Raw genomic sequence first — 15,352 nt, 5'->3', positions numbered from 1 at the left:
TGCTGGGAGCAGCGTCTGCACTCCTATTTTCCTTGCACCGGGTCACTCTGCCCGGGAGTGGCTACCTCTCGGGCAAAACTATGGCCTGGTTAAACGGGAAGGTGCAGGAAAGCCAGTCTACCGGCGCCCCGGGGACACCCGCCGACAGCCAGCATCCCTTTGACTCCCGGCGCCGAGCGGGCAGAGTCAGACCGGAAGACCCCGCGGGGCTGGGCTCGTGGGCCTCAGTAGAAGGGGCGGTGCCAGGGAACACGAACCAATCACGGCAGACGTGTTCACGTAGCTAGCACTGGCCAATAGGCGGCCGCGGCGGGGAAATTCAAAAGTGTTTGCGGAGAGGGGCTGGGATTCCATCTTTTGTTCTCAACTCAGCTTTGCGGCGGAGAGTCCGACCTTGCCGGCGCACGGAGGGACGGCGGCGGCCGGTGTGTGAGCTCTTTAGCCGCGCCGCGCGGGCCGGTGAGCGGTGGGGGCGAGGCGGGGAGGGCTCACATCCTGGCAGAAGACGTAGGGTGCGGCTCAACGGGCTGGAGGGGGAGGGGCGGGCTCTCTGCCCCTCCAATCCTCCCGGTAGTGCCGGAGATTTTTTTTTGTTGAGAACCCGGGAAACGAGAGGTAGATGTGGACTTGGCTGGAGAGAGGGCCTGGCAGGGCATCTGGGGAGACTCCCTCTCTTGTCTGGTGTTTTAGAACAGGGAGAGGGGATGGTGGCCGTGATTCTGACAGTTACCTTTGGAACCTGGCTTCAAGGGGTGATACCTAGCTGCCCGCTTTATCCCCCTTTTTCATTGTTACGCTCGAGATCTGGAGCGCCATTGATATCAGTGGCCCTGGGTTACTGGATTGATGGGTTTGAGAATCACAAAGATGAGACTGACAGGAAGAAAGACTGCGGACACTTTGCGGACTAAACATCAACACCATGCAGATGAGCAAGTGCTCAGTACTGTACTAATACAGTAGATTCTTGGTATTAGAATGATTAAGGTAGCACGTCATGTTTCTGCCAGATATGCACAAGAACAAGCTGCTGATACCCCATTTATCAATAAAGGACAGTGATGTTGTATGTATCATGCTTTGAAAGCACTTGCAATGTGCAGGTTTACTGACATAAAGCAGATGAATAAATGAATGGTTATTCTCACTACCAAAAGGGTTTTTTTATGCCTATATGTCACTACCAGAATCCAAGCAAACATACCATCACATTTTTTTTTAAACGACTGAATTTGCAGATGGCCCAGAGAAAATAATTCTGGAAAAAGAGTGAAAGGAAGGCAGAGAAGAAAAATGGAAAGTTTGAAAGGGGGCAGCAACTTCTGTGTTGTGCAATGGCTTCATTGACGTTCTGGTGGAAAGAAGAGGTGGACTTACGTGTTGGAATCCTTGCTGGGCAGATTACAAAGACATGCTGTTGTTTTTGTGCACATAGCTTCATAAATACTACCCTGATAATATCTGTGTTGAGATATTCATATTTATAATGCTCTAGTCTCCTGGGTTCTAAAAGGCTAGTTGCAACATTTTTTTCTTTAATGTTAGTAAAAATAGGAATTCTGAATAGTTCGATTTTTTTTTTCCTTAGAAATGGAGGCTGAGGATTTAAGTGGCAGAGAATTGACAATTGATTCCATAATGAACAAAGTGAGAGATATTAAAAATAAATTTAAAAACGAAGACCTTACTGATGAGCTAAGCTTGAATAAAGTCTCTGCTGATACTACAGGTGAGTTCCCTTGTTTTGAATACCTCTGCGGTAAAGGAAGGAAGTGTTAACCACTGGGTGTTCACATGGTGTACTTTCCTCAGTAATTGACGCTCACCAGTTAGAGCACAAACATTTTATGTTTTAACCCTTTTGTGTGGAAATATTCCCACAATTTTCCACTTCCTTAAGAAAGGACACTTAACATCACATATTACAGTGTGCTCAGAGGTAATTTTCATAACTCTTCCATTATTGGCAGCTCTCATTTCTGCTGATATGCCTGCCATCAATAGGTATGCCATTTTTTTTTCCATTCCTTTTTTTGCTGCAAACTGAGAAAACCTCACCAATCTCAATAAAAGGATATACAGGTTTAAGGTTAAACACTCAGTATTTGATTTGAAGAATCTTCCTGTTACTCTCCTGGCCTTTCCTATTCTCCCTTGCTCACAGCAGCTTCCTTGCTATGCCTCCTGTGTGCTGGACCAGCTCCTATCCCAGTGCCTTCGTCCTTGCTCTCTGCCTGGAACACCGCTCCCCAGCTACCTGCCCACTCTTACCTCCTTCAAGTCTTTGTTCAAATGTCATCTCATCGAGGCCTTCCCTAACCCACCTATTTAAAATAGCAACCTGTGGGGTTGGGTGTGTGTCCCCTGTTTCCTTTCCCTGTATTATTTTTCTCTATAGCACTAATCACTTTATATCTCATTTACTCATGTGTTTATTGTCTCTCTCCTCCACTAGAAAGTGAGCTCTCTGAGGGTGTGGCTTTTATCTGTTGTGTTGTGTCTGCAGAACTAAGACTGGTGCCTAGCAAGTAGTAGGTACTTAAATGTTTATTGAATGATGAATGAGTGAAAGTGCCCAAAGTTTAATGAACTAGTGCCCTAGTTTTATGAAAAGTATTAGCTCAGAAGCCGAATTCTTTACTATATTTCAGATTGTTGAGGTTTTTGAAAAGTGACCTTTGGATAAGTTTGTTGTATCTGTACTAATCATTAAGTGGAGGAGGGATTGAAAGCAAATGGAAGAACCTATAACTAGTCATGATGGCAGGTCATATGCACCTGAAACCACTTAGAAACTGATCATTTTGGTGTTAAGCAAATTCTTAATATGGTGATATTCTATCACAACACTTTGTGTATTTAAACAGTGGTAACAAAGCTTGTACACCAAGGTAGATAAGTCCTTATTTAAAATCTTTAGTTGCTTAAAACTGTGAATACTTAACATATATTGATAATTGGGATGTAAGACATGATACTGAGGAAGATTAAAACCGTGGTTTCTAGATGAGAAGAATTTAGTATCTACTATGCTACATTGTAACATATGTTTGACATCGAATGAATACTAACCCAATAAGACAGGATGCTTTAAGGTTTTAACAGAGGGAGAATGGGGTATGAGAAATACATCTTCAAAGACCTTTTTTTAGACACCTTGAAGGCTAACTTGTTAGGAAGGCGATGGGAGGTAAAACTGAAAATGAAGTTAAGATCAGACCAAATTAAATTTAAGGGTAAAAACAAAGTTATGAATCTGTTTTTTTAGTTTTTGGTTTTTTTTTTTTTAGTAAAAAGCAGAAACAGTAATTTTGTTTGTAAAAGCAAATATTTAACCCTTGTTGAAGGTAACTGAAACTAATAGAAGGAACGATAGTTTCTCTGAGAAATCTAAATTTAATAATGTTTAATAATGACTAAAATATCCTGAACAGGACAACTAGTAACACTAAAGAAGGTTAAAAATAGATTAACAACATGAAAATTTTGGAGAAATGTGGGTAAATTGGAGGGAGAGGAAAATGACCATACTAGTTGCTTATCTTTTGTAAATTGGTTTTGTTTGATCGGTTTAAAACTAAGTTTGAGGAATATGGATATAATGTTGGATCAGTAAGGTTGTAAAGGTTATGTTAGGACTAGGGCAGTAAGTTTCTAAATTTTTAATGAATAGGCATGAAGAATTTTCCAAGAAAGTTGGTACTGGTGGTGGTGAGAGAGGCTCAGGTTTTCTCTGCATCGTTAGGACGCTAAGATAGAATTATGCTGCTAGAGCATACAATATTCTTAGACTGCATATGGTTTTCTAAAGCTCCTCATAGACATTTATTTCCAAGTGTTTTTTTTCTTCAAAATATATAGCTTTTTGTAGGACAGTATACCATCATAAAAATATATATACAGTAAATAAGTTTGCTTATATTTACATGAGTTGTTAAAGTTTTAAAAAAGTATTTTAGGGAGTTTGTGTATGTTCATACTGAGAGTATCAGTGATTAACTGTAATGTGAAAGAAAAGTGCAATTTGGCATTTGTTTTATGTCTTTCCTCTGTTGTGGTATATTTTGTCCCCTGTTCAGATAACTCGGGAACTGTTAACCAAATTATGATGATGGCAAACAACCCAGAGGACTGGTTGAACTTGTTGCTCAAACTAGAGAAAAACAGTGTCCCTTTAAATGATGCCCTTTTAAATAAATTGATTGGTCGTTACAATCAAGCAATTGAAGCACTTCCTCCAGATAAATATGGCCAAAATGAGAGTTTTGCTAGAATTCAAGTGAGATTTGCTGAATTAAAAGCGTAAGTATTACTATTTTAACTGCATTTAGCTAACTACATTACATAACACATAACTACATCACCACAAGGTAAAATGAAAACATGTTGTCAGAATTACTTGTAAGAAATTTAATATTTTTTCACGAAATCCTTTTGTTTATAATTAACAAGTGAGTAATGTAAACCTTCTTTATCTTTACTATGTGCATATTTCCACAAAGTTACGTCCTCTAGACTCTGCCTAAAAAGATTGTAAAACTTAACTTATTTAATTTTACATACAGAAAAAAGAACAATATGCTGTGTCTTTTGGAAAATAGAATGAGGAGTTATCAAACTTAGGCAAATGTGTCCCTTTTCTTGAAACTTGACTCTGAAATCTTTATTTCAGTATTCAAGAGCCAGATGACGCACGCGACTACTTTCAGATGGCCAGAGCAAACTGCAAGAAGTTTGCTTTCGTGCATATATCTTTTGCACAGTTTGAACTATCACAAGGTAATCTGAAAATGTCAAGTCCGCGTTTTGAGTAGAAGATAACTTCCTACTGTAACGTACATTCGAATATTAAATCATGTGTGTGAAATAGAAGTATGAGGCGAAACGTCAGATGAGAATATGGGGGAAGAATGCTACCTAAGTGTACCTGTGGAGAATATTTGTCATACTGGCCCTTCCACTTGTGAGGAGTAACCCAGGAAGATAAGCATGAACATCACGTGTGTGCTATTAGATTCAGGAAACATCTAAAGGAAAGTGGCTTCTTTACTGAGTATTTCTGGGATGAGGATATAAGATATTTAAACCAGAGCTTAGATAAGTTTATCTTGTGCCATGGTGTCATAGCACTAAAATATACAGCAGAATATAATTGTAGCATTAACTGGTAGTTCAATTAAAAAAAAGTAAACTGCTGTAGAAGCTTTTATTTCTTGCTCACTTGGTTCTACCTAGTCTGGACATTTTAGATAGAACAAGGGCAGTCTCTTCCTCAGACATTTTTAGCCTGGCCATTAGCCTTTTCTCTTCATTTTCTGGGGCCTTTGGATCTATCCTGCTGGCCCTCTGGCCACGTTTTCCTGTTTTTCCATTTGCCTTGTTGCTGCTCCAACCCTGATCCCATTTCCCACCAGTAATACACATATTATCACCATTTTTTCTTTTTGGCTCAGCCAGAATCCTTGTAGTCATGTCCAAAGTGGGGCTAACTCCTTAGAGAGTGTTCACCAAGACCGAGGTTGGAGAAAAGCACTGTATAAACTCAAATCCTGAACTTCTACTTATGCAGATGACTTCTGAGTCCTAGTTATCTGGATCATCTTCTCTGATCTATCCTGTGCACTATCAGGTGACTTAAAAAAAAAAATCGTCCCTTTCCTGCCTAGGAGAACTGCCTCACTGCTCGTTAGAGTATGGCCAGGCCTTTAAGATCATCTTTCTCTCCTTCATTCTACTTTAAAAAATTTTTGAGGTGTTATGGCCTATCCACAGCAGCTATAAACTTATATCTTTAGAATACAAATTTTGAAAATCTCAAATTATATTATCTGTAAATAAGAAATAAACCTCATTGGTACCACCGGGATGTAGTAGTAACCTCAAGGTCCAAATTGTGATTATTTTGAACAAGGTTGATGAATAGGCTTTCAGGAAAAATGCAAAATCCCCAAAGTCCTATGTGCTTTTGGTGTGTATGTGTATTTTTGTAGGGGTGGAGGACATTCCATAGTTTTTATCAGATTCTCAAAGGGGTCTATGACCTTAGTAAGCTCCCTAGTTACTAGTTCCTGTCCAAGCCTTTCTTTCTTCTTTTGCTATCCTGAAATGCTCAATATATGAAATCTCAGTACTCTGAATAAATACAGTCTTAGTCTCTATCAAATATGTTTATGTTCTTAAATTTTGTAAACTGTGAGAAGCTAGAGGCTGACTCTTAACCATTTTTACACCCAAATGCCAAGTGCATAGTATAGCCTAATGGCTCCCCAAAATGCTAACGCATTTCATAACATACATGACGTATACATTTAATATTTATAAATGAAATTCTAAACTAAATGTATTGGGTAAGTTTGCAGTTGAAAGAAAATTTGTTTGGTAATTTATCTGTAGTCAAAAGGTGATTTTGGTAGTTTCTCAGTTATTTTGCATTTTGGGGGTGGTGTAGCTAAGTCTGGTAGCTAAAGATTAATCTTTATTGTTACATTTTTTTCACATGAATCCTTTTGATGGGAATTCCCTTTAGCAAAAGATGTCAACCTTAATGACTAAATGTTATTATAAATGATAACTATTATGCTGTGTTGTAACAGATTGATGCTCTTGAGACTGTTGCAACATCTAAGGCTTAGTTTTCCCTTTTACTAAATTCTCTCAAGTTTCTGTTTGAGTTGACCTTTGCTGCCCCCATTTTGTAACTGCTTTGCTAACATTTCTTTTACTTGTGAAAATGGACCGTGGCAATAAACCAATACATAATCACATCAGTTACATCTTACACAAGTAAACTGTTTGACATGACTTGTTATCAGAAGTGAGAAATTGCTTATTTTTTTATGAGTAATGTGCGTGAGCCTTGGAGTAAACATTTTTGCCTAAGACTTCTAAATTTTTTTCCTAGGTCCTGATGAATACGCCTCTGGGGAGTAAAGGTTGCTGCATTAAAATGACGATTATTTTTTACTTTGTTAGGTAATTTCAAGAAAAGTAAGCAACTTCTTCATAAAGCTGTGGAAAGTGGAGCAGTACCCCTAGAAATGCTGGAAATTGCCATTCGGAATTTAAACCTTCAAAAAAAGCAGCTGCTTTCAGAGGAAGAAAAGAAGAGTTTATCAGGTAAATACGTTAGTGTGTGCTAATACTTTTCTGTGGTGTTTTGTCCTGCAAAAAAGGATTCAGGATAATATTTTATAGAGAAATATCATTTACTTAGAATGATCAAAATCTAAGATTAAGTTTTAGATGTAAAGGAGGTAAGACTTTTAGAAGTAAGAAAGTCATTACTTTCTTGTTGGAATTTTTTTTCCCTAATCAAACTAATTGGTAACACATTAAAAACAGCTTGATCTAAAACAATAAGGTCCCACTGTATAGTACAGGGAACTGTATTCAATATCCTGTAATAAACAATAATGGAAAAGAATATGAAAAAGAATATATATATATAAATTACTTTGCTGTACACCAGAAACTATTACAGCATTGTAAATCAACTATACTTCAGTTAAAAACAAACAAACAGAAAAACTTATCTAGGCGAGAGAATGACTTTTTGCTATTAGATATAAGGAATGTGTCTTTACTCTTGAGTAAACAGTTATATAATTATGGAATAGTTTTCAAGTATAGTTAGAGAATTATCTTCATAACATCTTCACGTCTGCATATCTTATTTGGGGACAAATATTTACTATGAATTGACTTTTAAAACATTCTTATTTATGAGATTACTTTTTTGTGTATTTCTTATGTCCTTATAAATTTAATTACAATTTCAAATGTTTACAGCATCTACAGTATCAAATGTGCAAGAACCGTTCCCCAGTACACTTGGACATTTACCGAATAGGAACATCAGTTGTGATTCCAGAGCACAGACTAAAGCCAGGTTTTTGTATGGGTAAGGAAACTGAATCCATTTTTTAAATGCTCGTCCTACATTTATATTATTTATACATCTGCATATATATTTTCATGTTACAATAACAATGTTTAGCAGTTGATGAAAATGCATGTGTCAATATTATTCTTTTAAAAATCAGGAGTATTTTCTTTCTGTTTAGGGAGAACATACCCCCTCAGGATGCAGAGATAGGCCATCGAAATCCTTTGAAACAAACAAACAAAGCTAAACGAGTAAGTTATTTTTAACTCTGATTAAAATGGTAGTGGTGAGGTCTATACTTATTTCCTAGTTAGTTACTTAATCTTTCAAAACATTTTTAGTCATGCCCGTTCGGAAGAGTCCCAGTTAACCTTCTAAGTAGCCCGGATTACCATGAGAAGACAGATGCTTCAGTTGCACCACCTTTTACTAAAAGGTATGTTTGAGTTTTAATTTTTTAATTTGGTTTCAAAACTTGAAGATTGATGGCAGAATGATCTTAAAGTCTTTTACTATGTGAAAGTAATTATGGTTACATTTTTATTTAGTATGAGGAATGAGTGGGAGATATGACTTTATTTTGCTTTAATATCATTAAAATATTCATTAAAAGAACTATTAAAGAATTAGGAAACACCGAGGAAAAAAGATTAAGTCAACACGAAGCTTAAAAAGACTATGCAAACAGCCCTGGGGTAAAAACTCCTGATGTTTGAACATTTCTCCCTTATGGTAGCCTCTCTGGTAAGACTCTTTTTAGCGGGTATGGAAGTCTCCATAGGGGTGAAGGGAGGTCTGGGAACAATTTCTTTTGCAGGTAGTTCAAGGAAAGGGGCAGCTATCAGTGGGAGAGATGATTAATTCACTCACTTGCTCCTTTTTGTTTTTACATGTGCACCTCACTTTACAGTCAGCATAGCCCTTCTTTTTTTTTTTTAAATTTATTTATTTTGGCTGCGCTGGGTCTTTATTGCGGCATGCAGGCTTCCCTAGTTGCAACGCGTGGGCTCAGTAGTTGTGGCGTGCAGGCTTAGTTACAGTATGTGGGATCTTAGTTCCCTGACCAGGGATTGAACCCTTGCATTGGGAGGGAGTCTTAACCGCTGGCCCACCAGGGAAGTCCCCACTCATTTGCTTCTGAGCCTAGGGCTTCAAGAAGTGGGGCAGGGTAGGTAGAGATGAAGTATTGTTCACCACATCTAATGTGTTCTCCTTCCTTCAACTTGAAAACTGAGAATCTCGTATTCCAGCTTAGCTAAGGGACCTCATTTTTCTACTCTATTTTTAACTATAACCACTATTCATTACATTATTTCTAATGGGAAAGGCTCCTTGGATGCTAGAAAATCATTTTGCAAGTAAACTTTAGAAATATAACCGTTTGTTTTTAGCTGGTGTCTTCTATACTTAAATTCTTATTATACTTAGGGCTTGACTGAACATTGATATTAAAGAGCATTTTGGATGTCAAGGTTAAGCTCCAAAATCTTATGACTATTTTCTTGTCATCTCCATTTCAAGTGCTAGCTTAGGAGATTTTCTCCCACTCAAAAAAATAAACAAACCAGCCATTTTCTTGGTGCTTGTTTTGATAGATTGTGACCTAGGCAGTCTCCCATAGGAGGGCCTACACCCTAGTTCTTATCCTTAAGCTATTTGCAACCTGAAGTGTAGTTTGATCTACATACTGCTGTTCCCTTGTCCTTTCCCACATTCATACCTTGACTCCAGCTGTTACTTATTACATAACAGGGTAGGCAATCACCTACTTACTACTCATCTCTCTCACTTTTATCACTGTCCAGCACTTTAGTCACGTTTATACTGGAATCTTGTTATTTTTAAAAATATCTTTCCAGGGGACTTCCCTGATGGCGCAGTGGTTAAGAATCCTCCCGCCAGTGCAGGGGACACGGGTTTGAGCCCTGGTCCGGGAAGATCCCACATGCCGCGGAGCAACTAAGCCCGTGTGCCACAGCTACTGAGCCCGTGTGCCACAACTACTGAAGACTGCATGCCTAGAGCCCGTGCTCTGCAACAAAGAGAAGCCACCGCAATGAGAAGCCCACGCACCACAATGAAGGGTAGCCCCCGCTCGCCGCAACTAGAGAAAGTCTGCACGCAGCAACGAAGACCCAACACAGCCAAAAATACATACATACATACATACATTTATTTAAAAAAATCTTTCCAAGTGATTTTTCCAATTAAAAGGTGTACATATTGTTAAAATGTCAACTTTAAAATTGAAAAAATAATTCGTTGAAATGATTAATTTCAGGTTAAACATTACAATTGTTTTGTTTCATGGGTAACAGACAGATCTCTGGATCAGAATGCCAAGATACAGTCGTTTCTGGATCTAAGTCAAGTGGAAATGATTCCAGTGACTTGAGACATTTAACGGTATGTCCATTTTTAAATCTTTCCATGAAGCAAGGGTTCCTGACCCAGGGTCCATGGAGCTTTTTCCGGGAAAGGAGTCCATGATTTATGTATCTCCAGCAGTGCTCCTGAAGCCCCAAGATATGTTGGACCACTGACGGGAAGTAGCACATAATTCCTAAACTGTTTCTCCTCAGTTGAGGTGGTAGGGCAATGATCAGCGATCTTCTGGGGTAACTCTGAATTAGCAATTATTATATAGTGTTTTAGCAGGTTAGTTGGCCTGGATTTGGGAATAGCGGGGTGAGCCATGCCCCCCAGCTTTTGTTTCTTGGTGTGTTTAATCATATGACCTGGCAGGGCATCTTAGACAAAAATGAGGGAGTGGCTTTGTGATGGGGCAGAGGTGAGGGCTCAGATAATCCTGGCGTCCTGATATGGCAGATGTGTGAACTTCAAAGACAGGAAACAGCTTTAATCCCTGGTGCACTGATTTTTAGGGGTTACACTATTGTTACTATAGTTGAGTTAAACCCCTGGCATCGCAATGTAGGTCTTTCTGATTTTCGATTCCTTGTAATTTATCTCTGTCTTTCATGGTCTTTGCTTTTAAATAATGAGTTTAACTGGTTTACAGCTATCTTAGAGAATAGTGCATAGTTGTGTCAAAAGTTTATTTTCTGGATTTAGAATAATACTGTCTTAGACTTATGCAAATCTTAATTTTGACCAGTGCTGTCATTTTTGGTGATAAAATATGATCACAGTAACAAAATAATGAAGTGTGTTTTATGTTAGATTCAAATTTTCCAGCCTCTCTTTTTAAGTGACTAAATTTTATCATTTGATTAATATGTCTATTGAAAGTAAATTGGTCAGTTTGATGGTTGTGGCCATTCCCGTTGCTCTGCTCAGTAATTCAAGAAGTTATCTTCCTGGCAGTTTGTGAGTCCACGTGCAAGTATAATAGATAATCTTCCTAGCAGTCTTTTCATATAGGCGAGACTTCAGTATACTGAACACTAAGACAGATTAGTACTACTTCTGTTGATGAGACTTTATATAAAATCAAATCAAATCTTATTCTTTTTATGTAGTCTGTTAAAAATATTCGTTCCAAGGAACCTCCGATGTCAGATGAGAAGAGTTCTGAACTTATTACTGATTCAGTCACCCTGAAGAATAAAAGCGAATCAAGCCTTCTAACAAAATTAGAAGGTAAGAGTGACAAAACAGACTACTCCTTTAATTAAGAGAATCACTTTGTACTTGTGAAAGTTGACCAGCCACCTAACAATTGCCATGTAAGACTATGACTGTGTCCCTTTATCTTGTATTTCAGTTAAATTTTATAGATTGTATGAAAAGTATTCAATTCTATAGCAAAGAAAGTTTATTTGCCTAAAAGGTGCATTAAAGGAAGGTTGGAGGGAAAATACCGTGGCACGGAGTTATTGTTCTCAGTTGGCCTGATAAATACTTTCTGGAAAGGACGCAGAGGCTGTATTTCTATGATAATTCTCCCTTTCCTCTTCTGTCAAACATTTGCTTTTCCAATATATGAGTACTATGGTGCATGTTCTAAGGATATATACATGAATGAGACAGGGTCCCAAGGAGATTGCCAAGCAGTGTGGGACCTCTGCTGATAAACACAATGCTGGGTAGAATATGGAGTATCATGAGAACCACATCAATAAAATGCTCTGAGGATTCCGTGCAAGGAGAAATCTGAGGAACTAATTTGGTTTAGGGGAAATAAGGAAATAGTTTGTGGAGGAGAAGAAACGTGAAGCATTGTTAGCATTTAAATAGGAAGAAATGGCAGTGATAGAGTATTTCAGATGGAGGGAGTAACATAAGCAAAAGAAAAAACTATTCTAGGAACAAAGATGGTCAATTATACTGAAAACTGTAACACAGGTAGTATAGAAATGGGAGATAAGACTAGTTAGACTTAGAATGTCAGGCTTAAATTTTTTATTTGTTTAGATGTCAGAGTACCATCAGATTTTTGAATGGGGTCATGAATTGGATGACCATTGTCCAAACAAAGTTTGCCAGATTGGGTGTAATTTTTTCTTTTGACTGGACTGAAGAGGAACACTGGGACTTTTCTGGTTTTAGCCCGGAAAATCCTATGTCACAGGAAAGCCCTCTGTCCCTGCAAACTGGGCGGCCATTATTTTGATTGGGAACATCAGCGTCCCTTCGCATCCGCGGGGCATTGTTTCCAGGATCCCCCTCGGCTGCCCAAATCCTCGGTTGCTCAAGTCCCTTCTGTAAATTGATGTGGTATAGTCAGCCCTGTGGAACCTGTGGATACGGAGGGCCAACTATAGATTCCTCTTGCTAGTAATTGGGGGAAACTCATATTCTATATTTTCATGGCACCTATTACAAACTGATATGATTGAGAAATCATCTTTACCAAAAATTCTTGTTTATAGTACTGACCTGGCACCTAATTTAATGCTTTCATTTCTTTCACACACACTTCCGTCAGGTGTATTCCGAATGGGGCTGTGGGGTCACAGGATGTTGTATATATTCGGCTCATCGATAGTGCTGGACGGTTTTCCAAAGTGTTGTGTTTCACCAGCACCTATGTTACTTTTGCTCCACATTCTTCCCAAGAGTTTTTATTGTTGGTTTTTAATGTTAAACATTCTGATTCTGCTAAGTGATCTCTCGCTGCGGTTTTAATTCGCATTTCCCTGATGTCTAATGATGCTGAAAGCTTTTTTGTGTTTATCGGCCATATGGGTATCCTCTTGTGAAGTACTTGTTCAAGCCTCCCCAGTTTTTCCATTGGGTTTCCTTTCTTTCTCGCATTGATGTTAGGAGACATTAATATGGTCTAGATACAGCTCCTTTGTTGGGTATATATTTTACAAGTAACTTCTATTATGTGGTGAAGACTTGATGAAATTGTTAATTATCATGCACTTTAATTTATCAGTCTTTTCCTTTGTGGTGAGTGTATTCTGTGACTTTAAACAAATCTTTTCCTCCTCCAAGATCATAAAGATATTTTCATATATTTTATTTATTTTTTATAAATTTATTTATTTATTTTTGGCTGCGTTGGGTCTTCGTTGCTGCGGGCGGGCTTTCTCTAGTTGCGGCGAGTGGGGGCTGCTCTCCGTTGCAGTGCGCGGGCTTCTCATCGCGGTGGCTTCTCTTGTTGCAGAGTTTGGGCTCTAGGCGTGCGGGCTTTAGTATTGTGGCGCACGGGCTGCATAGTTGTGGCTCGTGGGCTCTAGAGCACAGGCTCAGTAGTTGAGGCACACGGGCTTAGTTGCTCCGTGGCATGTGTGATCTTCCCGGACCAGGGCTCGAACCCATGTGCCCTGCGTTAAGCAGGCGGATTCCTAACCACTGAGCCACCAGGGAAGACGCCCTTTCCATATATTGCAGAAGACATCATTTTACGTTTCACATTTAGAGTTATATTCTACTTGAATTTAATATTTGTGTATAGCTAAGATCAAGTGTCTGGATTCATTTTTTTCTCCCCATGTGGATATCCAGTAGATCCAGCAGCATTTATTGAAAAGACCCTTTTTCCCCTCAGTGATTTGTTATAAATTAGATGAGTCTGTGTTTGATGTCTGGTCTTGAATTCTTCTCTGTTCCATAGTCCTTTGTGTCTTTGTGCTAATACTGACATAATTACTGCAGTTAAGTCTTCATATCTGTCAGTGTAAATTCCACCTTTGTTCTTTGTCAAAGCTATTTTAGTTATTCTAAGCCTTTTGGATTTCCATATAAATATTAGAATCTGTCAGATTTCCTTTTTTTTTTTTTTTTTCCGGTACGTGGGCCTCTCACTGTTGTGGCCTCTCCCGTTGCGGAGCACAGGCTCCGGACGCGCAGGCTCAGCGGCCATGGCTCACGGGCCCAGCCGCTCCGCGGCATGTGGGATCTTCCTGGACCGGGGCACGAACCCGTGTCCCCTGCATCAGCAGGCAAACTCTCAACCACTGCACTACCAGGGAAGCCCCATTTTTTTTTTTTTTAATGGGATTTTGATTGAGATCTAGTGGGACAGGTTGACATCTTAACAGATGAATTTTCTAGTCCACTAACCTGGCATACCCCTTCATTCATTTAAGTAATCTTTAAAAGATTATTGAAGAAATACTTTTCTGTGTAGAGATTTTGCTTCTCTTTTGCTAGAGATGTACTTAGAGATCTGATTTTTTTTTGATATGATAATGAATGGGATCTTTTTTAAAAAAAATACTTATCCTCTACTTTGTTGCTGGTATGTAAAAATACAACTGATTTTTAGCTATTTATCATATTTACAGTGACATTGCTAAAGTTACTGAATAATTCTAATATTTTCCTATAAATTCTTTCATGTTGTTTGAAAATAATATAACATTTTTTGCCTTCCAGTCCTTTAACTTTCTTTTCTTTGCTGTATTGCACTTATAACCTCTAGCATAATGGTGAATAGAAGGAATGATAGGTGGCGTTTTTGTTCACTCCTTATTTTAGAGAGCCACTTTCATTATTTTACCCTCACATGATAATTGCCTTAGAGTCTTACAGCTATTCTTTATCAAATATCAAAACAGAGTGAGTTTTGCTTTATACCTAGACTAAAAGTTTTTTTGTGACTGGGTATTGAATTTTATGAAATGCCTTTTCCGCATTTTTGGAGTTGACCACAGACTCTTCCCCTCTATTATTATGGCAAATTGAATTAACTTTCAAGTGTTAAGCAACTTTGCATTTAGGAATAAACACAACTTGGTCATAATTTATTATATATTTTGTTTATCAGTTGCAAATATTTTGTTTAGAATTTTTGCATCTGTTATGATAGGGACAGAATATTGACATTCGTAAAATAGTCAATGTTATTGTTGAGGCTCTTTTGTTCAGACGCTTAAGAAAGTAAATTACAGGCTAGTTTAAGGTAAAAATTTTGTTAAAAAGCTAGAGGTCTATGAAAAGTGGTGAACTAGCTTCTCTTTATTAGTAAGACATACGTGTTTTTAAATTTTTACTTATTTATTTCCTTGTTTTCTGGTAAAGACCAGAAGCATTTAAATTCAGAATGGTCTT

The 15,352-nt window shown here is 38.3% G+C and overlaps 1 protein-coding gene across 5 annotated transcripts in view; it reads left to right on the top strand.

Moving 5' to 3' along the window:
• The first annotated feature begins 348 nt into the window (after positions 1 to 348).
• Positions 349 to 15,352, top strand: part of TTK (TTK protein kinase) — a 42,247-nt gene continuing 27,243 nt past the window's right edge. For 4 of the 5 annotated variants that reach the window (XM_032650613.1, XM_032650612.1, XM_032650614.1 and 1 more), the window contains exons 1-10: positions 349 to 459; positions 1,589 to 1,729; positions 4,080 to 4,302; positions 4,673 to 4,779; positions 6,973 to 7,116; positions 7,789 to 7,900; positions 8,064 to 8,136; positions 8,227 to 8,321; positions 10,204 to 10,291; positions 11,368 to 11,488. In XM_032650613.1, coding sequence (XP_032506504.1) covers positions 1,591 to 1,729; positions 4,080 to 4,302; positions 4,673 to 4,779; positions 6,973 to 7,116; positions 7,789 to 7,900; positions 8,064 to 8,136; positions 8,227 to 8,321; positions 10,204 to 10,291; positions 11,368 to 11,488 — 1,102 coding nt within the window. In that variant the 5' untranslated portion in view covers positions 349 to 459; positions 1,589 to 1,590. The remainder of the gene's footprint in view (positions 460 to 1,588; positions 1,730 to 4,079; positions 4,303 to 4,672; positions 4,780 to 6,972; positions 7,117 to 7,788; positions 7,901 to 8,063; positions 8,137 to 8,226; positions 8,322 to 10,203; positions 10,292 to 11,367; positions 11,489 to 15,352) is intronic. The other variant, XM_032650611.1, reaches the window with a different exon arrangement.

The sequence above is a fragment of the Phocoena sinus genome, chromosome 12 (assembly GCF_008692025.1).
Source record: "Phocoena sinus isolate mPhoSin1 chromosome 12, mPhoSin1.pri, whole genome shotgun sequence".
Lineage (NCBI taxonomy): Eukaryota > Metazoa > Chordata > Mammalia > Artiodactyla > Phocoenidae > Phocoena > Phocoena sinus.
Note: the sequence above shows the minus strand (reverse complement) of the source record. Positions and strands in the feature narration are given on the sequence as shown.